General features: G+C 35.7%; 1 protein-coding gene across 1 annotated transcript; it reads left to right on the top strand.

The window, feature by feature from the left end:
- Positions 1-357: 357 nt before the first annotated feature.
- On the top strand, positions 358-14,124 carry LOC101255984 (CDP-diacylglycerol--glycerol-3-phosphate 3-phosphatidyltransferase 2). Its single transcript, XM_004237489.5, has 7 exons — positions 358-854; positions 6,561-6,658; positions 6,761-6,811; positions 6,974-7,087; positions 13,256-13,312; positions 13,394-13,479; positions 13,576-14,124. Exons 1-7 carry the CDS (start codon positions 458-460, stop codon positions 13,694-13,696), a joined length of 924 nt encoding a protein of 307 aa, XP_004237537.1. The 5' UTR covers positions 358-457; the 3' UTR covers positions 13,697-14,124.
- Positions 14,125-27,975: the final 13,851 nt, after the last annotated feature.

The raw sequence follows: 27,975 nt of genomic DNA, 5'->3' as shown, positions 1-27,975 counted from the left end.
CTGATTCCTTAAATTTTTACTTTTTTAAATTTCAATTTTTTTGAATTTTGAAATTCAAAATTTCAAAATTGGGTCTTTTATTTAAAATTAATTAAATTAATAATTCAAAATCAAAAACTGATTTAAAAGGTTGAGTGTTTAAATGGATAAAATTTAAATTCAAAAACGTGTTTTAATGGAGAAAAAATAGGCATTAAAATAGGTAATTGTGTATTATAGGAGAGAGAATGTAATGTATCTATAAACTTACACTAAAATAAAAAAAAATTATGTAATATTTAAAAAAAAAGAAAATTAGAGAATATAAAAATTATAATTATATATTTAAGTTATTTTTCCAAGTATTTGACAGCCCAACTCTCGACTTTACTTGCTGCAATAAAAAGCCATATTCTCCCCTCACCTACTAACCAACCTAAAAAAGCAGCTGAGTGTTGCGTAAGTAATTATACAAACAATGCCCGGAACTCTCAAACTCAACAACGCTCTTGCCTCTATTTATTACTACAATTCTCACAAGCCCTATAATTGGTTGCGCTCTTTTACCTCCCTTACCGGCACCGGCATTTCTAACTCCTCCATCACCGTCGCTGCCGCTCACAAGCGCTACTCTTTGTATATTCCGCCCGACGGTGATTCCCCTTCCCGTCGGAAATTCCTAGGGCGTTTAGGTCACGGATATGCTCTAAGAAGTATTTCTACTACTCAGATGGGACCCACCCCTGATCACAAGGAGGAGGATCTCCGCCGTGAAAAATCATCTCTCCCTATACCCTCCAAGTCTGAAAAGTTGCTTACATTGCCCACGATTTTAACAATTGGCCGTGTGGCTGCTGTTCCGCTTTTGGTAACCAGTAAGTTTCTCAGCTATATTGTTGATCTGATAACTGTTGGACTACATCGGAACATTGAGGTTGATGCTTTTGTTAGTCATGCTTTACCTAAGCTAACTGACTAATGTATGCACCTCTACATTTCATTTTGTGAAATTGATTTTCTGCATTGTCCTAATCCCTTGAAAATCACGAATTGTATTCTTGTCAGGGAAATAGTAATTTGGAATGAGTATTCAAAGTTGACACTGGCAAGCTTACCCCTGTTCGAATTTTGGTTTAAGTTCAGTAGTAAATAGCAAACTGTCAGCTTTCCACAAATTGATGATATCTATGCACTAGGTAATTCGGGTATCCCCTTCGGAGGACTTAATAACTGTCTGATTGGTTACTTAAGCTAATATAGTGAAATATCAATTGTTTAGTGCTGCCTCTCAGAAGAGGCTAATTGACAAGGAAAAGTATGCCTGAGAACCTTAATGACGTCATTGAAGTGCACACTAAGCAATGCAAAACACTCTACAAATTTTGAAGCCTTGCTTCAGGGCCTAAGCACACCTTTGACAATATAGTGTGCTCCCAACTCTTGCAACATTCAACTTTCACTCCTCCTCACTAGTGCATAGTTGCACCTTCTCTTATCATGCTTGAACCATCTTAGCTGGCATCCCTCATCTTGTCCGCGGTCCGCCACAGGCCACTCCCATCTTTCCAGTATAACTTTGTTCCTAATACTATCCCTCTTAGTATGCCCACACATTCATGTGAACATCCTCATCTCTACCTCCATATTTTGAAAATGGGCATTCTTTACTAGCCAAAACTCAGCCCAATACTACAATAATCATACTTATAAAGATATAAGTTAAATAAAAACAAGAAAACATATTCATACCTTGATTGCTTATAGTCTGACCTTGATTTTCCTCTCTTCTTCCTCTTCCTCCCCCTTCCTGTCTCTTTCTGGTTCCACATTAGAGAGCTTCCTCTTATGCTTTATGTTCTAGAAAGCTTTAGCCTGAATAACTCTGATCCCCTTCAAAATGGTTTCTTATTTGGTGGTGTCCGGCCCACAGTATCATTATCTTCTTTTATTTTGGGCTAGTGATTATTGTGATTCCTCTTATTTTGGGTTGTTACAGCTTGTTTCACAGAATTGTTCAAGAGTCGGTGATATTCCAGTTAAAAACACTGCTAACTTGATTATCACTAACTCTTTCCAAAAGCTCCTTAGTCCTTATATTACGCATGAGGCCTGATTGACTTGGCATAACATGCACAAGAAGATGGTTTTTTTCTCTTCAACAGATTCCTCCAGTGTGAAAGGGAGGCTGAGGATGCTGGTCACCTATTTCTACACTGCAAGTATGTTTCACCACTTTTGTTTTTGCTGAAATGACCCATGCAAAAGGACTCAACTGAATTACTACAATGCTGGAGCTGAAAAGAATTGGACAAAGGATCCCTAACCAATATGGAATTCCAACCTTGTATGGATCTGGTGGGTAGCACGTAGGGAAAGGAAACTAAGACTTGTAGATGACATAATTAATAATATCAACAGCCTAATACACAGGGGTGCTCTTTGTTAGCCTTTTGGTGTAAAATGATTGATGTAAATGAGGTTGATATCCCTATAGGCCAACTTAATTCGTCAAATCATTAACTAACAAATTGAGTTTTGTACTGCAAAACTAGCATTGCAGCACCTCTTTTGTGCTTCTGTGAATCAATATAATCTTGCTTTTCAAGATAGTTAATGTTAAGAAAAGTTAAACAAGGTCTACACAATGTTAAGGTCAAGTTACAATGCCACGAGACCCTTTTTCACGTCTCTTCTATAAACAACTTCAGTCTCGTACACTGAAATGTAATGGCTATTGAAGTATTATGGCCGTACTTTGTTCCCTATTTATAGCTTCGCTTCTTAGTTGTTACACAACTTTTCTAGTGAGCAATAGAGTTTAGCATTAATAAAATTAAATGTCTATTGACTTTGAAGCATATAAGTAACCTAGTTAGAAGATTTCTTGTGTAACCTGATCTTTATTGGCCATATATGGGTTTGTGGGAACTTCTATGCCTTTATTTTTTTTTCTACTTTCATAGTTCTTTTTAATTCGAGTGTTACTATCCTCAAAAAATAATTCTTTTTTAATTTTGTATAGCTTTATAAGTTCTTTTTGGGAAAATTTTACTACTTATGGTCTAGGTAGGTCACAAGTCAATTAATCATTCAAGCTCGATACCAAACTAGTTAGGCTAGCCATAAAAAGTCTTTGATCTAGAAATTTCCCAAACTGTCCGGCCATTTCAATGGAAGAGAAAGTAAGTTTACGGTGTAACTTTGAAGAAGATGAAGTGTTGAGATGTCTCAAGCTACGTGCAATAGATAAAGCCCAAGGACCTGATGGTTTCACCATGGACTTTTACATTAAGTGTTGGGAGGTTGTTAAGCAGTAAATAATGAAGGCATTCCAATAATTCCACGAGCAAAAAGTGTTGGAAAGAAGATTCAATGCTACTTTTATTGCTCTCATTCCCAAGAAGAAGGTGCCATGGAGTTGAGGGATTATAGACCCACAAGTCTGATAGGCAGCATCTATAAAATCTTCTCCAAAGTCTTAACAATGACGGAAGGGGTGATGGAAAATCTAGTAGATTCTCAACAAATGACATTTATTAAAGGTAGACAGATCATGGATGCAGTCCTAGTGGCAAATGAAGCCGTAGGCTCAAGAACGAAGCATAAGAAGGAAGCAATATTGTACAAGCTTGACATTGAAAAAGCTTATGACCATGTTAATTGGGGATACTTGATGGATGTCCTTGAGAAGATGGGATTGGGGCTTAAGTGGACCAACTGGATAAAATTTTGTATATCTTCAGTAAAATTCTCTGTTTTGATTAATGGTGCTCCAACAGGATTCTTCGGAGTTCAAAGGGGCCTCAGGCAGGGGATCCTCCGTCCCTTTCCTGTTTTTGCTAGTTATGGAGGGAATCAACAACATGCTCAAAATAGCTAACACAAAATGGCTGGTTGAGAGGTTTTGATGTGGCTAGAGATGAAAGGGAAAGTTTAGAAGTGACTCATTTGCAATATGCAGATGACACACTCATCTTTTGTGGGGCAGAAGAAGAACAACTCAGATATCTTAGAGTAATATTGGTCATGTTTGAAGGAATCTCTGGGTTACATATTAATTTGAGCAAGAGTTTCCTTTATTCCATTAATGAAGTAAATAACATGGAGACACTGAACACTATCCTAGGTAGACAAGTTGGGGCTCTCCCAACTACATACTTTGGGATGCCTTTGGGTGCTAAATCAATGTCAAAAGAGATCTGGAACAATGTAATAGAGAAATGTGAGAAGAAACTGGCTAGATGGAAGGGGCAATACTTGTCTCTTGGAGGAAGAGTAACTTTTATCAACTCAGTTTTAGATGCTATGCCCACGTACATGATGTCTTTATTTCCCATTCCAGCAGGGTTACTGACAGATTGACAGGATCAGAAGGAAGTTCTTATGGAAGGGAAACAAGGATTGGAAAGGTTACAATCTGGTAAAGTGGACAGATCTGATAATACCAAAAAAGTATGGGGGTCTGGGATTAAAAAATTTGCAGAATCATAGTCAGGCTCTTAGAATGAAGTGGTTATGGAAGTATGCTAATGACAAACAACTGTTATGGGGAAAGGGACATTAAAAAGCCAAGTATGACAGAGAAAATAGATGGATGACAAAGGAAATAATCTCCCCATATGGAGTGAATCTGTGGAGATCTATAAGGGCCTTGTGGGATGACTTCAAGATCAATACCAAGGTTAAAGTCAAGAATGAGGAATAGACAGCTTTTGGGAAGATGACTGGCATGAAATAGGAGTTCTAAGGAATATCTATCCAGACATACACAATTTAATGCTAAACCAGCAAAGAACAATTGCTGAATTGTGGAAGCCTGATGGGTGGGAATCAATTTCAGAAGGCAATAAATGACTAGAAATCACAAGAGTTGCAGAATTCTTAAACACTATTGGACAATTTAAAGGAACACAAGTTGGTGGAAGGGCAGGGACAAAGGAATATTCAAGGTTGGCAATGCATAGAGATGGTTGAATAACCACAATCTACAGAATGTCAACTGGCCTTGGAAAACTATATGGAAGGTGAACATACCCTACAAGGTAGCATGTTTTACTTGGCTCCTATCTAAGGAAGTTGTCCTTATACAAGATAATCTGGTGAAAAAGGGATAACTTTATGTCCTAGATGTGTTTTTTGTGGAGAACAAGCAGAGATTGTTAGACATTTGTTCCTCCACTGCAAGTTCACAATCCAGCTTTGGAGGCTATTCTTGAACCTTAAAGGTTTCTCTTGGTCTATTCCGGGAAAGGTTATAGAGGCCTTGCAAAGCTGGGAAGAAGCTGGGTTCAAGCAAGAAGCAGAAGTAGGTGGAGAATCATACTAGCCGACATATGGTGGACAATTTGGAAGGAGAAGAATGCTAGGTGTTTTGAGAGCATAGAGAATAGTATAGAGCAAATCAAATTGAATTGTATCTTTATTCTATGTTTTTGGTGTAATGAGATCTGCTCTAATGATCCTGTATCTATTATTGATGTGTTAGACTCATTATAGACACAGGATCATAGGTTCTGGAATTGCTTGTATATGTACTGATCAGTTCGTATCAATATACACAAAGTTACCAATTTCGTTATGCTTAGTCACTTCAGTATTTAAAGATCTGTCATAGTTAAGACTTTTTATATGCTGGCCATAAATCTATCACAAGCCTCCACTTTATCTGTGTTTGGGACTGGTTATGCATGAAGCTAATATATGTGTGAGTTCCATAGGTTACAAGTGACAGTGTCAATATAGTGTCTGGTGGCTTTATGCATCAGTGGCTCATTGGAATGTTTTCTGATGTACAATCCCTTGTACATGTTCTTTTTGTTTCCTTTGTCTTGCAAGTGTTGATGAAATAGAATATCTTTTTTCCTTTTTCTGATGAAGGTCAATACAATATAAGATCTGTTTTAATTTGTGTTTAGCATTCTTTGATTTATGGCAGAACCTTGGCCTGATAAATGAGTGTATACGTTGTTTGGTGTAATGAGATTTGGTCTAATGATCCTGTGTCTATTATTGATGTGTTAGACTCATTGTAGACATAGGATCAGAGGTTCTGGAATTACTTTTATATGTACTGATCAGTTTGTATCAATATACACAAAGTTACCAATTTAAAAAAAAAGTCTTTGATCAATTTCATTATGCTTAGTCACTTCAGTATTTAAAGATCTGTCATAGTTAATACTTTTTATATGCTGACCATAAATCTGTCACAAACCTCCACTTTATCTGTGTTTGGGACTGGTTATGCGTGAGGCTAATATAGGTGTGAGTTCCACAGGTTACAAGTGACAGCGCAATATAGTGTCTGGTGGCTTTATGCATCAGTGGCTCATTGGAATGTTTTCTGATGTACAATCCCTTGTACATGTTTTTTTGTTTCCATTGCCTTGCAAGTGTTGGTGAAATAGAATATCTGTTTTCCTTTTTCTGATGAAGGTCAATAAAAATATAAGATCTGTTTTAATTTGTGTTTAGCATTCTTTGATTTATGGCAGAACCTTGGCCTAATAAATGAGTGTATATGTTGTTTGGCAATGGTAATCTGCATAAATAAAGCTGACCTTGTACTCTGTTTAATCTAGCATTCTATGTTGATAGCTGGTGGGGGCCAAATGCTACAACGGCTATATTTATTGCAGCAGCTGTAACTGACTGGCTTGATGGATACCTTGCTCGCAAGGTTCTCATTTCTGCTGTTTTGAGTTCCATATTATCATCTCTTCTGGAATTCTTATTTTCCGTATTTGAAATATCACAATTTTAGATGGTTTGACATGCCCAGATGAACTTAGGAACTGCCTTTGGTGCGTTTTTAGATCCAGTGGCTGACAAGGTATTCTCTATCGTTCTGTTTTCATTGGATCGTGCTTATTGCCTGCAATTTTGGATGGTGTAATTATCAAAATTTCCAGTAATAAGCATGAGATTTGGGGGGAAATATCCTTGTAAATATGATGTTTTATAATTGATATACCTGTCTTCTCAACTGCAACAGTTAATGGTTGCTGCTACCTTGGTCTTGTTGTGCACCAAACCTTTGGAGTCCGGTGTGTTCGGACAGTTGCCATGGCTATTAACTGTCCCTTCGATTGCGATAATAGGCAGGGAGGTGAGTGAGTGATAATCTGTATAAATTCATGTAACTGTATTTCGTTTAGCCTACTTTAGTTGTATTTGGTTATTTCTTGATACTTTATAGTCTCTAGATTAGAAATGGATGACCTCAAATTGACATAAGTTTCTTTCCACTACGGACTTGCATCTTTCATTTGTAGTGTTTTAATAACAATTTGGGAAAAAAAGTTCTTCAAGATTCATTGTTTTTTTTTTCAAAAAATGTTTTAAGTAAAAGTCACTCTGTTTCTTTCTGTTGAAGTTAAAATATACAGGCCTTTTTGATACTATTAGCTAGGGGTGGGCATAATAACAGGAAAATCGGATCGAACCGAATTAATTGGGTTCGGTTTTGGTACTAAATTTTTGAAACTTTGTATTGGGTTTGGTTCTCGGTATTAGTGCTCCTGTATTCTGGTTGACCAAAAAACCAAAATTTGCAAATGCTGTTTGGCTGTTTGCTTCATCTGCACGTTATAGCTAGCTGTTTGCTTTTCCCTTCTGCTGTAACAAAATTACAGTTATATGTAATCAGTGCTAAGTACTAACTTTTTTGAAGCTGCAGTGCTAAGTACTAACTGCCAAACTGCTTTAAGTGTTCATTGTATGAGACCCCTAAAGTGAACTCGGAAGTACTGGGAGACGAATAAAGTGAGGAGTATACATTCACCAGTTACAAAGTGAGAGAAGTGTGCACAAGCAGTTCATCGTTTGAAACTAGGATTACCTTAGATATGCACCAGTACTTTGAGTTGTTCGATAACATTCAATTATCAACTATAGGTATTCATGCCCTAAGTACTAAGGGGAAGTTTGGTGTGATGGATAAGGAAAAATGATCCTGGGATAAGTTTTTAGTTCCACTCAATTCTTTGTTTGGTTACGAAGTGTGGCATAACTTATCCAAGGATTAATAATTGTGAATTGAGATCTAAGTTGCTTGGACTCCGTGTAAGTGTTCGATACAGGTGCGGATCTAAAGGTCGGGTCATGATCTAATTTTTAAGATTCGGAGATATGAATCCATGTATGGATTTGGGTGTGGGGATTCACCTAAAAATAATTAGCATATCTAAAAATAGAGCTATAATACCTAAATTATGAGATATTATGAGGATAACTTGAGGAGAATTCTGGAAGGAGATCAAAGGAAAATGAGTGACATAGAAATTTTTATATTAAAGGTATTCCATTTCTTTCAATTTCACCTTACCTTTTGTATTGATTACATAAATCATTAAAATTGATCAGACTTTCCCATCGATTTTGGTCAAAGTACCCAAAATTGGTTGACCAATTGGACATATATCCCACACCCACACCCATGTCGTGTTGACACAGGTGCGGCACCAAAAGTGAAGAGTCCAAGCGACTTAGACTTAGATTAGTTATCCATATTTGTGGGTGGAATAGTAATACCGTGTTAACTTATCCCATATATAAAAGTAAAATAACAAAAGTTTCCCCTTAGACCCTCTTTTATACATCACTTTTACATTCATATATATTCAAAAAAAGTTTAATATCATTTATAATAAGATTCACAACCTTCACTATTTGTTACTTTTATGATAATATGTTTTTTCATTAGAGAATTACACTATATAAATATAATTTTTATTTATGAATATATTATGTATCGAATTTATTTGATTGATTCTTATGTTTATTTATATTTTGATTTCTCTTCAAATGTTCACTCCACTCTTGAATTACATATTTTTAATTAAAGTCTTTTAATCACTGGAAAATTTGTACTTATTTATCAATTAAAATGAAGATAACTTAAATATTTACAATATGAGTGTGATATGTGCTTAAATAAAGTGACATCAATAATAAAATCTCTTTTACGTTAACAAACTTAAGATGAAAATTTTATTTTTAAGCTAAATAAGATGGAAGATCTATATTTTAAAACAAACGGCGCAATCATGAGAATGCACATGCAAATATATTTGAGTTAACTAAGATGAAATTATTTTAAGAATGAATTACTAAAGCTTGCGAAGGAAGTAACAAAAACTAAATAAGGTGGAGAGTGTTTTTGTAAACAAACAACTTATTCTTAGAAATTATGCAACACATATTATTTTGAATATGTTAAACCAAACAATCAATAAAAAATAATCCAACATAACTTATCTCATCGTAACTAATCCCAACATAATTTGTTTTCAAACCAAACGGCCCCTAATTAATTTGAACAAAAATTTAAGTTCAGAAGAACCTAACCAAAGATCGGAACACCCACCCTTAATTAGCACCCTACATGATCTCTCTGTGAAAACTTAGGTAGAAACTTTCTAGTCACTAATGGGGGTTTTGGTGTAAAGTAGAATATTTTTGTGCCCTTTCCCAAATATGAATTTCTTTGTGGCAATAAGGTGGAATATTTTATGATGTATTTGGGGAAAAATAAAATAAAATGGTAGTATCGTTTTTGATACATCTAGGTTATAGCTTGCACATTGGATTGACTGTTTTCCAACTTTCCTATGTCAACTTTGACTAGGCTAGTTAACCCTCTATGCTGTTTCATATCATGTTTTTTTGACTGAAAACAACGTTTTAAGATGATAATTTGTCTTATATATCATATAAGTGATAGTGGAGTTTTTTTTAATAAAAATGAATAGTTGAGAAGTTAGGTTGATAGGAAAATATTAAGTTTAAAACTTAATATATTTATGAATTTGAATTTTGGAGAGTTGTGAATGTTTTATAAACGTCCCAAGATGTCAAGATGGGAAGTATTAGAAACTGAAACAAAAGGAGTCTAGTTTTAGCACAAGTAATTTTGTAGCTTTACATTGAATTGAAGTTTAGAACTGTTTTAAAAATTAAAAAAATTAAAAATAAATAATAAAATTTAGAAATGTTCATGTTTTGGCAAGTTATCAGTGAGGTATGGTTATTCAAAGTCATGCAGAAAAGTAACCTCATTGTGTGGTGGGACAAGAGATTATAATCCCAGGATAAATTGTGGGATTATCTTATCCCATAGTTAGTACTCTCTCTGTGACAATTTATGTTAGCTCTGTCACGACCCAAATCCGGGCCGCGACTGGCACCCACACTTACCCTCCTATGTGAGCGAACCAACCAATCTAAACCTTAACATTTCAATGTAATAACAACAGAAAATAATGCGGAAGACTTAACTCATTAATAAAAACCAATTCAATAACTATCAATATTCAACATCTACTATTCTCAAAACCTGGAAGTCATCATCACAAGAACATCTACGATCAAATTACTAGACTAAGAGTATTCTAAAAGCTAAAACAAGTAAAAGCTAGTCCATGCCGGAACTTCAAGGCATCAAGACATGAGGAAGAAGATCCAGTCCAAGCTAGAAGCATTAGCTCCCCCTGAAGATCCGATGTGACGAAGACTGACTAGAGTTGCGGTTGAGTTGAAGACGATGGCACGTTTGCTGCACTCCACAATTAACAAAGAAGAAAACATAAAAGTAGGGGGTCAGTACAAACACGGGTACTGAGTAGATATCATCGGCCAACTCAAAATAGAAAACAGTATATATTAAGCAATATCATAAAATCAACTAATATCCTTAGCATGCAGCATTTATAGTTACCATAACCCTTGGTTACAACACCAAGTACATCAATGAGGACTCACACCTCCTCATCATACTCATTTGGGAATTTAGTTCATTAGATTGGATATATTATCATATTTCAAGATTCATTATCTTTATTCCCCTCGTGTCGGTACGTGACACTCCGCTCCTCAATATACTATTCTGGTGTCGGAACGTGACACTCCGATCCTCATTCTATCCTGGTACCGGAACGTGGCACCCGATCCATATTCTATCCTGGTGTCGGAACGTGACACCCGATCCATATTCTATCCTGGTACCGGAACGTGGCACCCGATCCATATTCTATCCTGGTGTTGGAACGCGACACCCGATCCATATATTCTATCCTGGTACCGGAACGTGGCACCCGATCCATATTCTATCCTGGTGTCGGAACGTGACACCCGATCCATATTCTATCCTGGTACCGGAACGTGGCACCCGATCCATATTCTATCCTGGTGTCGGAACGTGACACCCGATCCATATATTCTATCCTGGTACCGGAACGTGGCACCCGATCCATATTCTATCCTGGTGTCGGAACGTGACACCCGATCCATATTCTATCCTGGTACCGGAACGTGGCACCCGATCCCCTAATCTCACCACTTTCGTTCATCAAGCCTTCTTTTATACCAAGGCATCATTATTAACAAAGTAGATTAGGGTTTCTTTTCAAGATTTGGGATTCAATAGCTTCATCATGCTTATTTATTCACAATTACATAATCACATCATTCATGCAAGCATACAATTAAGCATATAGAAGGTTTACAATACTACTAACACATATCATTCGCTATTAAGAGTTTACTATGAATAGCCTGAAATAACCATAACCTACCTCCACCGAAGAATTGAAATCAAGTAAGTTAATCCTCAAAGCTTGGTGTTTTCCTCTTCTTCTCGATCGTTCCTCTCTCAATTCGTTTCTCTTTCCTTCTCTTTGTTCTTTCTAATTTTCTTTATTCAACCCTCTTTCTTTTACCCTAATTAATATATAATTAAGAATAAAAGATGGCAATAATACCCCACTAATTAACTTAGGGTTACCTCTTTTAACCCCCAAGAATTTGAGTTATTAATGTAAACCCACGAAATCTATAATTAAGGAAAGAATAGTCCAAAAACGTCCCTTAAAACGTGTAAGGAAATCCGATTCTGCCTGGGATTTGCGCAACCTGTGACGGGCTGTCGTGCCTGCGATGGTCCGTCCTGCAGGTCGTCGCAAGGGTCAGAGAGTCAATTTCCACTGAACAATCTATGACGGTCCGTCACGCCTGTGACGGTCCGTCCTGCCATTCCGTCACGAAGTTCAGAGAGTCGTTCCCTGTACCAAATTCTCAAGAGTTGAAGTGTTTTGAAACGGTGGATCACGACGGTCCGTCGTGCCTATGACGGTCCGTCCTGCGTGTCCGTCACAGAGTTCAGAGAGTCGATTTCAGCACCCAAATTTCAGAATTTCTAAGTGTTTTGGGACGAGACACCCTCGACGGTCCGTCGTGCCCATGACGTTCCGTCATGGGGTCCGTCGCTTCTGCCAGTTTTTCCAGAATTGAAGTCTGTTGCTCAAAACGACTAAACGGGCCGTTACAAGCTCTTGTAACTTTTCAAGATTCAAACTATGCAAAAGTTGACCAACATTTTAAAATGTATTTTCTTTTAATTATATTGACATGTGATGAATTCCAGCTTATAGAGTTTTCTTTCTGTATAATTCTTTAATATCTTAATTTTAATCTTAAAATATTGAGTTGATCTATATTTAAATTTAGATATTCAATTTGACAAAAAGTGCCACATAAATTGCGATAGGAAGGGAATGCACTCTTTGATTCCGGGATAGGCAATCCCGAGATTGGTTATACCACCACTGTGGTATTATTTTTACTCCACGCTTCATATGGGATAACAATGCCGGGATTTTTTATACCACAATTATGGTATTATTTTACACCAGGCTTCTTTTGGGATAACAACCCTGGAATAGAACATGTCAAAATTTACTTACCCGAAGTTTTTCTCCCATAGAAATAGAGCTTTATCTCCATTTCTCTTATTTTAAGTCAAACATCTACCGGTAGAAGTTATAATATACTATAACTGCATTATAATCCTGGATAACTTGTTCCATAACCAAAAAAGTTAATTAGCAAACACACTTGACGATATGGGTGCAAGTCTATTGTACATTTTCACAAACTTCATTAACACTACAGTTGAAATGTTCACCTATACCTTGCCATTTGAAGTTTAGGGCAACAATTTTTTTCCTTAGCACTCACTTCTGATACTTTGGTGATATGCCTTTTTCAAATTTAACATGGAAGTTTCTGTAACTCAAGGGATGATATACTAAACAAATGTTCTAATTGGGGATACCTTTTTGTTTTTACTTATTTTTCCTTTGATATATGTATCTTGTGTCTCAATGATCTCTTTGCATCTTACTGATAAAAAACATCTCTTTGCATCTTTGGTTTGTCGGATTTGGTTGATAAGTGGTCAATAATGATTTTTGGTTTTTGTTGCAAATTCGTTTTGTAGATAACCATGTCTGCAGTTCGAGAATGGGCGGCTTCTCAGGGTGGTAAACTTTCAGAGGTTCATGACCACCTTCCATTTTATTTATAGAATAATTCCTTGTGCTTTATTTATTTCATTAGTGACTGTTAAAATTTTCAGGCTGTAGCTGTGAATAACCTCGGGAAATGGAAAACTGCCACCCAGATGATTGCATTGACCATCCTCCTGCTAACCAGAGATAGCAGGTAACTCTTGTTTTCAGTCTCCTGTATGAATTTGTTGAAACAAAAATTTTTGATAGAAATCTGATAATACTTTGACCATGTAATTATTCTCTTTAGTTTATCTGGAGCTGCCTCTCTTGTGGGTTCCGGTGTGATGTTGCTATATATATCAGCGTGGCTTGCTGTGTGGTCTCTGTTCGTTTATATGAGAAAGATATGGAAAGTGTTATTGATGTAGTAGTCTTTCATCAGATACATATCGGCTCATGCTTCTTGGTGTTGAGTGGTGGATTGATCACCCACAAGCAATACATACTGATGACTAGAGCAAGGGAACACCTTTTTCCTGATGCATGCTGTGTTCAATGTATGGTTTTCCTCTACATTCTTAGTTTGATTCTTTAGCTGAGAGATAATGAAGTCTCTCAACAGGAATTAGGATCATTGGACATGGTACCTGCAACATGTAATCTGGATTCTAACTGGAAAATTTATAGAATTATGCAGCAAAGTACTTATTATCGTGTTTGCCTGGGGTGCAAAAACTTGAATGTTTTTAGCCTGGGTGTTATTCATCCTTGAAAATCTGGTAAGCCACAGTAAAATTTGTTCAATTATCTGCTGCAAGGTATTCTTTAACCAAAATTAATAGTTTGGGTGTTGAAATATTTTTGTCAAGGTCTCAAAATGCTATAGATACTACTCTTTTACCTGTTTATTTGTGCCTCTTTGTTTTCTTTCTCAAATATGGAAATAGAGAGACTAGCGTTGTGCTCATCGACACAAACAATTTGCTAATGTTGTTTACTAATGTTTTCATGTTGAAGTAAGTCTTACTTGTGCAAGAATACTTAGACCAAAAAGAAGGGAAAAAACAATTATAGAGGACTTGAAGTAATCTTCTATGATGACTTGATTACGAAACATGAGGACCTAAACCAACTGCCATTAAATGCAAATTGACATAGAGATGAGGTTCTGGAAAAAAGAAGACAGACATCAATGGCATCAGACGATCTTCTAACTTATCAACAAGGTGACTTCCTAAGCGACGTTCACAACAATCTGCATGCCATGTCAAAGAATAAGGTCGCTAACAAAAAGGTGAAACACCACCACAACTCAATAGGCATCGTAATACTCTTTACCCGAATGTAAAACTATAAATAACTCTAATTCTTTAATTCTAAGATGCGCCAAAGACAAGCTATATAGCTGATAGTTATTACAATCACATCATTTCTGTGACCAACTAAATATCAAAATGAAATGCGAAGAAACTAATTACAAATCCTAACACATAACAAGCTGTCATGGCCAATTAAACAAAGATAATTTATAGACATGTGGGCTGTGGCAATATCTAAACAAGACTAATCCCCTTATATGCAAAAATGCATACATATATATGATTCCAGCAGCCAATTTCATAGATAACTATTATGGCTATAGCAATAAAGAATAAGTCATATCAACTATACAAAAAAGGTTTAGCCTTAACATATATTTTCCAACAATTTCAAGGGGTCTATCAAATTCTGACTGTACCCCTGTCATACTATAGTATGGCAGGAACTCAATCAACACCAAAGAATACAAGGTACTATGAAAATTTGACAAAAGATACAAACTTTTACCCTAAAATAATACCGAGGTCTAAAGTAGCTATAAAATGATAGGAAAATGTTCTTTCCTTTGATATATATCCCCGTAATAGAACCAAGAACACCACATAGGACCAATACCTTGCTGACGCAACACCAACAAAGCTACACCATGTAATTCACGGACAAAATTATACCAAAATGAGAGCTCGGGACGTAGAGCAACTTATGTTAAGCTTTCCAGCTAGCAACACCAGTATACAAGGAGAATCCCTATATATTAGATCTGATTTTTCTGGGTTTCTAGGTGAAATATCTGGATATAAAATGAAGGAGACAAGTTTTTATAAAACTCCACCAATCTAGAGGCCTATTTCATGAGTCTGTTCGTCCAGTCTCACGGAAACAGAAGTATCTTTGTATTTTGAAGTCTTATTGACAACCTGCTATATTCTAGGTATTTTGATGATCTTCGTTCCCTGGCTGAGTCCTCTCGTCCAGATCTATAATGGGGTACAACTGTAAACAATTGTAAAGCTGTCATATCAAAGGTTGGTAAAGCGTTAGTGTACTACACCAATAAAAATAGACGAAGTTGTTTGCTCAACGGTCAATAATCCTTTTATAGTTGTCTTACTCAACATGACAAACAACAAATTAATTCATATATTCAAATAAGGTAGTCAATCAGTAAGCCTTTCAAGAACTCATAAAGAACATTGCAAGGGACCCGGTCCCCTGCAAGAGTGCTTACATGAAAAGGTGACAAGAGAACTATCAGAAAAGTTGTCACCTCTGATGTGGTTAGTGCACAACTTTTCACAACAGCAGGCCTTCGACCAATAGGGTTGTTTGAACGAGTGTGTGTTGATTTTATAAACTCATCTTCTCCAAAAACACAAACTCAAGATTTGGCAAACGAAAACTTTGATTTCCTTTGAAAATTCTTAAGATTACAAAGAGAAAGTCATCTTCAAGGAAGAACACTGCTCAACTCAACAAAAAGACCTGATAGAGAGAAAAAGAGTCTTATTGTATTTTGAGCTTTGTGTCTTATATGCTTACATTGTAAATCTACTCCTAAATTATAAAGTATAGTAGATCATTTGCTTGTTTGAATATTTAGTTTGATTCGTATTAACTAGAGTTAGTTAGTTGAATCTTCTATGTTTTGGTCAAGCCCTATTACATCGTTGTTTTGGTGTTCTTTTGGGTAGAGTTACTTAGGAGTGTCAACTAGAGGTAGTTAATAGGTGGTGCAGCAGAGTTGCTGCTTTTTGTGCTCTTGTCTTGGATATCGGAGTTGGTGGCTAGAATTAGACTTGGGGGTTCTTAATGTCTAGATCAACTAGAGTTAGTTGGTTTAGTGGGCAGTGTTGTATGTGCTTAGGCTCGTTTTAAGTAATATGAAGAATTACTTAGTTTAGAGATTAGGTGGTTAATCTCTATGTGTGGTTGTATACTCGTTTTTACTTTTACTTTGAGAAGATTAGTAAAAATAGTTTGAAAAGTATTGTATGAAATGTCGCGGTTTTACTCCCTTGAGCAAGGAGTTTTCCACATAAAACTCTTATGCAGATCTTACTTCTTTGTTTACTTTCTGCATATATTTTAGTTACTGTTCTTGTTGAGTCGAGAGACCTAGTCTCGAAATCACTGTTGGGCCCATACATTCCAACAAATGGTATTGGAGCTTAACTTTTCTATCCGGGTAACACCAAGAAAAGAAAAGATCCTAAGGAATGACTGCTCCACTAAGCTTTCAAGAAGGTTGGTCCCCAACGAAGCCACCTCTGTTTGATGGTCAGTAGCATGAGTGGTGGAAAAAGTGCATGTTTCACTTTATAATGGCTGAAGATTGTGAGTTGTGGGATGTTGGTTGTGAGGTTCCCTATGGTCCAACTACAAAAGTAAAATATGGGGATTTCACAAGGATAGTTCTCTAAACCCGACCGGCAATACAATAACTTTGACAAAAGGGAAGTAGAGAAAAATCACAAGGCTAGGAAGTTCTTAGTATGTGGAATCGGAGAAAATTAACATGATTTGATTTCTTCATGCGAATCAACCAAAGAAATTTAGGATCTGCTGAGAACTACCTATGATGACACTGAGGAAATAAGGAAATCTAAACTAGATCTCTTTACTGCTCAGTTCGATAGCTTAACCATGAAAGAAGGTGAACCGGCTCATGAAATGTGCACAAGATTTTCCAACATTACAGATAATCTCATGCTCTTGAAGAACCAATCCTTGTGTTTAGACAAGTCTCCAAGATTTGGAAATTTCTCCCAATTCTTGGATAAATGGTTTCACAACTAGCAATAAGACAAGGGGACCTGAAGAGATGAATGTATGTGCACTACTTTAGCATCTTCAAGCTCATGCGAAGATGCATACAAAAGAGAAGGGTTTCATTTTCAAAGGTGAAGAAGACACGAGGGCAAATCTGATTGGTGATGGTGATCAGATTGGAGATGCAAAAAGGGATGAATCACTAGTTTCCATGGTGTCACAAAGTGAAATCTTTGAAATAGACGAGACAAGAGGCTATATCACTCAAAGATTTCAAAAACTTGTGAGTGAACATGGAGGCTCTAGAAAGAAAGAAACTCATGACAATACTATAAGCTCTGGTAACGTGTGTTACAGGACTGATCAACCAGTTCACTCCATGAGAGACTGTCTTATACATGGAGATGATTTCAAGGAAGTAGAAACAAATAGGGGGACTAGGTCCATCCTAAGATAAGCGGGAGAGAAGCCTTTTTCAAGGCGGTGAAAAGGGAAATGACTACATGAGAGGATTTCTCGAGTGATTCAGATGACTCTGAGTACTCTAATGAGGCCTTTATGGAAAAATCCAATGATGAAGAAACTTAAAAAGAGGTAATCCTTTCTGATCTTAAGCAAGACTTGGATGTTTACTCTGTTAAGAAAATGAGAATTCTAGCCGATATTTTGATTGACTCTATCATTGAGTTAACAACTAAAAAGGACATGATGAACAATAGCCTAGATACTCTTCATGAAGAAAAGATCAACTTTGGTTGACCAAAGGTCTATTGTGGAGGAATAATTGATAGTTCTAGAAATTGGAAAATCTAGAACTTAGGGAGAAATTAAAGATGTTGAATGAGAAATGTGGCAAAGGGAAGAACGAGGCAAGTAGCTTACAGCTGGAGCTCGAAAATAAGCTGCATACTACTGAAATGAAGATGAAATTGGCTTTAGATATAAATCGTGTGTTGGAGAGGGACCTAGTTTGTGTAAAAGAGGAACTTCAAAAATCGCTCAAATTGACCAATCCCTCTAATATCCCTTCAAATTTGCTCGGTCAAGGAAACAACAGTAAAAGAGAGTTGGGCTACGAAAAGATAGATCCCCCATACAATCCTCACATTAAATCTATTTCCGATGTTGATGATCTGTGTGTACATTGTGGTTGAGATGGACGTCTCAAGAGAGATTTTCGTGTACTGAAAAAGTATGGAGGAAGTTCGTCAAACTATTCCAAACAGTGGAATATATTGAAGAAGGTACCTGGTCCTTCTCATGGTCCCAAGTTGAATAAAGTCAATCTGCCTCATTGGACAAAAGATTTTCTTATCACTCTGTTAACTGATTACTAGGAACTCCATGTGAAATGGGTTCCTAAGACTACAAAGTGATTTTCTATGCAAGTGAAAGGAAGGAGCACCAGTTAGTAATGAATTTTGAATAGTGGATGTTCAAAATACATGATTGAGAAAGCTGCAAAACTTTCTCTCTCTCAAGGAACTTCAAGGTGGAGGTGTCTCTTCTGGCAATGGTAAGAAATGGTACATTCTTGATGAAGGTAGGACTTGAAAATGTGTGGAACACTCTTTTGAAGTTTTGTACTATGTCAATATTTGAAGTACAAATTTTAAGTGTTCCACTGATCTCTGCTGAGTGAAATAAAGTTGTAATCCTATCAGAAAATTTGTTGTGACAAACTTTCTCTTTTTAGTGATAATCTTGACTAAAAAGAAATGCAAGAACATGTGTATTGATAATCTGAATACTACTCGTAGTGACAATGTCACTTTCCTTAATGCTCAAGGTGAGAATTTTGATGTATGACACAAGAGACGTGCTCATGTGAGCTACTTTGCTGCACAAACCTGTGTCAAGAACCTGGTCCAAGTTTGCACAAAATGAAATTTGCAGATGACAGAGGTTGAGACAATGGTGTGAAAGAAAAGCAGATTAGACCATCCTTAAGGTTAAATATGCATACTTTTAATCTTTCAAGGAATTTTCGATCTGAAGTAATGAATCTACATGTTTTGTGACCAAAATGATGATATTAAGAAGTGTAATCTCAATGATGTTGAAAGAGTATTTGTGGGATACTCTTCCTCTAGCAAGGCTTATCCGATGTATAAAATGTGCATTGAAATAGATGTTCATGTGATTTTTGATGAATCTCGAAGAATTGAGAAGAATTTACAAAATAAAGAAGATTCTAAGATAGACGAGATGTTTCAGATTCAGGGACATGATCCAAACAATGAGCTTGCTGAAGAACATCCTCGTCATGATTCCAACAATCTAAAGGAAACCGATGCAGATGATGAACCTAATGGGGGATCCAGTTTTGTAGAAAGTGTTGAACAAAGATGATGTAGTTCAAACTAATAATGTGAATTTTGAAGGTAAGAATGAAGAAGTTGATCAACCTCAGTTTGCAAGAAGCAAAGTATGACACTAGGTTTCCCAACAAGCTGATAGATAGCGCAAATTTCTCTTCAACAATGCTTTAAAAGGGTAAAATTGACAAAATCCTCTTTTTGAAATCGCAAGGAAAAGAATTACTAATTATTCAAGTACATATTGATGGTATCATCTTTGAGACAACATTTAGGATGGTGTGTAACATTTTATTGCACTCATGAATAGTGAGTTTTGAAATGAGCATAATGGATCTCTTCTTAGAGCTTTACAACAAGCAAACCTCAAAAGTTACCTTTGGGTGTCAAAAAAAGTACATCTATGAGCTGCTCAAATGACTTAACATACTTGAAGTCAAGACAATGTTATGGAGGGGTAATGTCATCGTGAAGATTTTGCAATGTGGAAGATCGAGTGGCTGACATCTTCACTAAAGCCCTGAGTAAGGACCAGTTGTATACTCTCATAGGAACTTAGCTACAGGTAAGAAGATATCACAACGTTTAGGACAATTGATGTCTGATCAAAGACAGTGACCTAGTTTTGTTTAGAGAAGCTGTTGATAATGTCTCATGTTTTGAATGCCTAGACAATTTTTACTCCCATGGGGCACTAACTTGAAGCTGGATGCGGATCACCCTGGTTCAGAGATTCCATTCTTGTACAAAAGAATCACATTTGAAGGCTGCTGAGAAAATCTTGAGACATTTAAAGAAGACAAGTGACTAGGTCCTATTCTTTCTATCAGGATACTTTTTGTTTTGGGGTACTGCTGATGTTTATTATGCTGGGTATCAAGTTGATTGAAAGAGTGCCTCAGGGGCTTATGTTATAGGCTAATCTCTCACTCATGGGGAACTAAAAGACAAGATTTAGTTGCTCTTTCAGCACTGAGGTAGAAAATATAGCAAGTGCAACTTGATGTGCTCATCTCTTGTAGATCAAGAAACAACTTAAAGCTCTTACAAATCTGGCTGAAAGAATCAAACTGAAGATGGAAACGTTAAAACCTTCTTGGATGTATTCTTCTTGAAACAATCAACTCTCTTATGACTATGAAAAGGGAGCAGATATCCTTGCTTTTCAAGTGTGTATGCTTTAGCAAATTCAGTCTTATACCTTTTGTAGGTATACACACATGGAAAAAGGACTGAAGAAAAAGGGAGGTCAGGAGTGATGTAGGCAATCACATTCAAACTAAGGGACCTGAATCCGTTCCCAAAGGTTAGCTCTTAACATTGGAGTTTGAATTATGCATGAGAACTGTTGCAATTGTCATATGTCTGTCATTTGGGTATCTGACCGTTGTCGCATCTTTGAATACCAAAATGACACATTCTCCCACATAATACTCTCTTTCACTTACTTTATACCTCATATTTTTTTTCAAATCCCTTTCAAAATCAGAAATTTTCAAAACCTTCTTTTCAACTTTCTCAAAAACACTTCAAATGTGTAAACCCTTTAATCCTACTAGAGAATTTTCTGATGAAGATGATTTTAAGTTTGAAGAGGGACCATGTCCTAACAGGCAAAAAGAAGACAGTGAGAAAGATGATGTTCAAAAAGGAAAAGGTTGATATTTTGAGAACTCAAAGTATTCTAATAAAGGAGGGTGCCCAAAAATAATGAAAATATAATAATTGGTTCCTTAATTATTGATTTATTCATATCGGAGGCCTTGAGTAAGTTTGACTTTACCAATCTTTATGACAAACTCAGGCCAGTGTTAGAAGCTATGATAGTTGTTCTTGCTAACAGGGATATTGAAATGGTTTGCCTTAAGGCTCAACTTCTGAAACAACACTATCCGAAGGACCAGGTTTAAAAAAATAATTGTTAGCCTTAAAGGTTCAACATGAACCTGGGTAGCAAAGCATGCTGAACTTTAAGAGAGGCTTATGAAAGTACCCTCTAAGTCATCCGTTCTCTTCCTAACTTTCTAAATCAGTCATTCCTCATTTTCTATCGAAACTGCGTGGGCATTGTTTTGGTTCTCATTCATAATAATATGTGCAATGATTTGATTGTTGATCTTTGGTTTATGAAATAAAAATGTCTTGTTTCTACTGACTTTTCTCATTACTTTATGGATTTTTACTCATGTTCAGTGTCTTCCAAGTGGCCATGAATTTTCTTGAACTGCATCTCTGTCAACTTGGTTTAGTGCTTTAATCCTTTTTAAGATATCAAAAGGAGGAAATTTGTCAGGGTATGAGATCAATGATGTTAACTACTTTAAGAGACATGGTCATGCTGATAGGGGGAATAAACATGGTAATGCCGATAGGGGGAATAAATGATGTTAGCGACTTGAAGAAACATGATCATACCGATAGGAGGAATAAATGCTAACTACTTGAAGAGGACATGCTCATACTAATAGGGGAAGAAGTTGAGCATGTTTGTCATCAAAAACGAGAAAATACTATTTTGATGTTTTACTGGTTTGAAAAACATTGGGGATGATGAAACTCCAATTACCTGAAGAGTCTTGTTGATAAGGGGAACCGAGTCTATTAGCATAAAAAAAGGGGAAAATTTTAGTTTGGAGCTGATTTATAAAGTTTTGATGATTTAATAAACTTAAAGATCTAACAAGGAATTAGGTCCTTGTTATTGGGATTGCTGATAGTGAAATTAAAGATAAACTTAGTGTGAGATATATTTGTGTGTCATCATCAAAAAGAGGGAAAATGTTATCTTCTAGATGTTTTGATAATCCTCACAAATGCAGGGACCTAGTTCTTGGATGAGTCCCCTCATTTAGATCTATGCTGGGGTACAACGGTAAACAACTATAAAGCTATCGTGTTAGAGATTGGTGAGGTGTCAACAGTCAATAACCCTTTATAGTTGAATTAGTTAACATGACAAACAAAAATTAATGCATTCATTCAAAGAAGGAAGTCATCAGCAAGCTTCAAGAACTCACAAAGAACATTGCAAGGGACCTGGTCCCTACAAGAGTGCTTACATGAAAAGGTGACAAGATAACTGCTATAAAAGCTGCCACCTCTGATATGGTAGGTGCACAACTTTTCACAACAGTAGACCTTCAGCCAATAGGGTTGCTTAAATGAGTTTGTATTGATTTTATATACTCTTGTTCTCCCAAAACACATACTCAAGATTTGACAAAACTTTGAATTTCTCTTAAAATTCTTAAGCTTACAAATTGAAAGTCATGTTCGAGGAAGAACACTACTCAACTCAACAAAAAGACCTGATAGAGTAAAGAAGAGTTTGTGTCTTATGTGCTTACGTTGTAATATACTCTTAAGTTATAAAGGATAGTAGATCTTTTGCTTATCTAAATATTTTATTTGATTTATATTAACTAGAGTTAGTCGAATTAACTAAGTTTTGGTCAAGACCTTTTACACCTTTGTTTTGGTGTTCTCTTGGGTAGAGTTACCTAGGAGTGTCAACTGGATGTAGTTGATGGGTGGTGCAACAGAGTTTCTGCTTTTTGTGCTCTTGTGTTGGAAATAGGAGTTGGTGGCTAGAATTAGACTTGGGGATTCTTAAAGTCTAGATAAAGTAGAGTTAGTTGGTTTAGAGGGCATCGTCGTATCTTCTTAGGCTCATTTTTAAGTAATGCGAAGTATTACTTAGATTAGAGATTAGGATGCTAATTTCTATGTGTGGTTGTAAACTGGTTTTTACTTTTTCATTAAGAAAACAATTTGAAAAGTTGTGTGATAGGTTGTGGTTTTAATCCCTTGAGCAAGTAGGTTTTCACATAAAACTCTAGTGGAGATTTTACTTCAAAGTTTACTTTCTGCATATATTTTAGTTACCATTTTTGTCGAGTCGAGGGACCTGGTCCCAAGAACATTCATGCGCGCATACATTCCAACACAACCGATATGATGAATTAGAAAGTAGGCTCGTAGATCTTTGATAGGTTGTGGGTTCTTATAGCTCCATTTATATATGTATGTGTGTGTATTGGTAGAAAAGCTCGGAGACATTTGAACCCAAGTTTTTGAAAGTTCATCAAATAACTTGCGATAACTTTACACATTTCACTTATAAATATAATCTTTTCAATATTGAGGTTGGTAATGCTTTAGTGAGCAGATTTGCTAAATTATCAGCTGGGCCCTCCTTTCAGTTGAGCTATACATGCAACATTGTCATCAAACAATGTAATCGTAAAATCTTTTTAAAACACACACACATTTCTTACTATTGTTGAGTCATTGCATGATCTGAAAACGTAGCAGCTAATGTTTATTTCATTGAGTGTTAAGGTATAGTTGTGCCTCCACATACAAATAAATAGTATGCCTAAGATCGAGCTTTATGTTGATCAGAATAATATCTAGCATCTAAATAACCAATTATTTCTAAATTAGATTCATTAGAATAATATAATCCCATGTCATAGGTCTATCTAAGATATATGAGTATATGTTTGACACCATTTCAATGTCGGCAAAGTTATTGAAAAATAAATTTTTGATTGAGTATTATTGTCAAAATACATCAGTGTTCCAATAACACTAAGATATGGAATTTTAGCACCAAAAAGTTCTTTATCGTTATATTAAGGTCGAAATGGATCCTTATGTATGTCAAAAGATCTCACAACCATCGGGGTAATCAATGAACGTGATTATACATGTGAAATAGCTTTAAAATCTTTCTACTTTTTGTTGATTGATGGAAAAATAATTCATATGTCAAATTCTCAATTTGTAGGGCAACAATTTTTTTTGTCTTACCAGGATTTTTCATTTGAAATTATTTTGTTGAACACTCAACAACTTTTGAAAGCTCTTTAGGAGTGTCAATGATGTTCAAATCATCAACATACACTAATTTGGATTCATATTTCTTTTTATAAATGCAAGAATAAATAGGGTCATTTATATACTTTTTCTTTAGAAAAAATACTAAGACAGTTATACCACATCCGCCCTGATTGTTTCAATCTATATAAGGATTACTGAAGCTTATTGAATATGTTTCTTGCAAATTTTTATATGCTTCAGTCACTTTAAATGATTGAGGTATTTCTATAAAAAAAATATTGTTGTCCAATGAGACATATAAATAAGCTATAATAACATATATTAGGCCATTTTACGTTATTCATGAACTGCCGGATTTATTAGATAGATGAAGAAAATTGCATTTTCTTGTGCCACAAGTTGTGCTTTTAATCTTACAACGTCACTATTTTCATTTTGTTTTTGTTCAAAAGTCTATTGTACTCCGCTGGCGTGACACCTTCATATGTTCAAACTATTGGTTTGAAAACTTCATATTTTTCAAGAGAAACTAATTTAGTTTGAATTGCGTCCTTCCATTTGGAAAAACATTTCTTTGTTATAATGATAGACAAATTTTGGTTCAAAATCCTCATCTTGATACATTATTTCAAAATAACATTATAGGCAAAAATCGTGTCAAATACAAAATTACTTCAGTTCCACCATTTTCTAGTCAAGAAATAACTTATTGAGCTTTTTCATTCTCATTATTTTCAGTTATTTGGACCTCCTCAGTGGTCTTATAATGTGTTATGTCTCGAAGCTCTTCTTGAGCAATTAATTTCATAATATAATTTTGATGATTTGTTCCTTTTTCTAATAAGGTTTTTTTATCCTTAAAAATCATTTGGCCTACCATGTTTAAATGTGGTCTATATTCATTTCCATAAATAATTTTTCCTATCAGAATATCAACTAGATGTGGAGTATTTGCAGTTGGAATATAAGATTTAGAAAACCTTGAAAGGTTAGTTAATGTATCTGACAGTTAATTTGCAATATTTTAGAAATAATCATTTTTTTACGTATTTATCACATGGATTTGTCTGCGGATCTAATCCAGATTCAAATCTATTGCAAGCAACCTCCAAAATTCCTTTAAGTCGTCACAAGGAGTGATGAAACACACATATCTCACTTCTCCTCGAAGAAATTTCTTGTTTTTTTTTTAGTTTTTAAAGGAATATTGTTATGTTGCTTTTAAGTGTTCACTAATACCTTGAATCTGCTACTAACGGGTATCACCCCCACCCTTAACAACGTTCTTTTTAAGGCCTTTCAACCAGTCAATATGCCTTAGGAGAGCCGCTTTTGCTAAAGCCCGAGAAGTTTCTTGAATAACTTGCTTAAGATATGAAACCTTGACTATTTATTGAGATTTGGCCTGTTATTCCCAATATGATGAATCAATACACATTGCTTCTTCCAAAGCTCGATCCATTCTTTATGCTTGCAAAAGTTCAATAAGTTCTTTGGGTGAAAAGATTATATTCAACATGTCATCTTCTGAAATAAACACTTTTGATGTTATTTGACGTACACTAATTTCTAAAGATAGGGATAATGAATTTCAATCTATCTTATTTTTCAACTACTAATATTCTCACCATAATGTTTTGTTTATTGATTTATTAAAATGACAATAAACAAATCTTTTTGTAAATAAATCTTTTGTTGTAGGTTTCAAATATTTTATAATAAAAAGAGATTCATACCCAACATACACCCCCAACCCTTCTTTAGAGGCCCATTTATGTGTGTTGTGGTGGAACAATTGAAACATATGCCGCACACCAAAAATTCTAAGATGAAATTTATTTGCCTGATGAATAGATACCAATCATAATAGGGGAAATTTATAATAAATACTTGGTCTTATGTGCATTAGTTTTTATGCAAAATACGATGCCCCCATATTGAAACATGCAACTTTGTCCTTGTTAGCAATAATTTATCTATCTATCACTAGAAAAATAATAGTCATTGAAGGCATGAATATAAACTTACTAACATTATCAAGATGAATTATCTTTATTGCATAACCTAAAAATTGTGTTCTTAACCTTATTATTTGAGTCAATAGCCACACAAAAGTCATATTGCGAGCTGATAATAAACACACATCTGACCATCTTGTACATGCATATATCAAGATCATAAATTTTTTGAATGGTCCATATTCCAATTTTCCTTAGGAACAAGCAACATAAAAGAATTTCTTTGATTGAATAATGATGCCCATTCTTAATAATTTTGCATATCATACTAAAATGGAATGACCCAATCAGTCATGTAAAATGATAAAATCATTTAGACTAATAAAACATTGTTTCCTATGGCATGTGATTCAATCATACCAATATTAGTATGGTGCAACCCAATGGAAACTGCGGATTATTTTTCCTACACAAACTTTTTCCCTATCTTTACTGTTATAATGTAGCGACCTGTTTAGTCGTTTCGAGCAGTGAAATCATTTGTGATAAAAACTGACTAGGTCGACGGATCACGCGATGGACCGTCATGGTCACGACGGACCGTGATGGACCCGTCGTCCCATACTTGTGTAATTTCTTCTGCTGCTCTCCTCATTGCCTCGACGACAAGTAGGACGAACCGTCATAGGCACAACGGTCCGTCGAGGATCTCCGTTCCAAAAAGCTTAAACTCTGAAATCTGAGTACGGGGATCAACTCTCTGAACTTTGCGACGGAATTGCAGCACGGACCGTCGCATATACGACGGACCGTCACAAATCTCTTTACTTAATTTGACTCTCTAAAATTTGTGACAGACCTGCAGGACGGACCGTCGCAGGTACGACGGGCCGTCACGAGCTGCGTAACCCCGACTGGGTCGGATTTCTTCTAAAAGTTTTTTAAGGGATGTTTTGGACTATTCATGATTATAATTATGAAATTAGTGGGGTAAGTTTAATAATGTATTTACTTGGGGGGTTAAAGGAGATAACTTTAAAATAAATAATGGGTTACTTTTATCATAATGAATTATATGATAATTAGGGTAAAAGAAAAAGAATCTGGAGAAGGAAAAATAAAAAGAACAGAGAGAGGGAGAACGAGCGAGAAAAGAGAAAAGCGAAGAGGAAAGCAAAGGCATTGAGAAGTAGCTGACTTGATCACGATTCTTCGGTGGAGGTAGGTTATGGTTTATGCTAGTTCACAGTAAACTCTTAATAGTGATCGATATGTATTGAGTGGTACTGTAAAACCTTCTATATGCTTGATTGTGTGGTTCTATGTTGTGATTATGTAATTGTGAAGGATTAGAATGATGAGGCTGTTGGATCTTAAACCTTAAATCCTCTCTGTTAAAATGATGCCTTGACATAAAAGAGGCTTGATGAACTAAAACAATGAGATAAATGTATCGGGTGTCACGTTCCGACACGTAGTATTAGGGGATCGGGTGTC

Source organism: Solanum lycopersicum, chromosome 4 (genome assembly GCF_036512215.1).
Source record: "Solanum lycopersicum chromosome 4, SLM_r2.1".
NCBI classification, from domain to species: Eukaryota; Viridiplantae; Streptophyta; class Magnoliopsida; order Solanales; family Solanaceae; genus Solanum; species Solanum lycopersicum.
The sequence above is the reverse complement of the archived record's forward strand: the minus strand, read 5'-3'. Positions and strand labels throughout refer to the sequence as shown.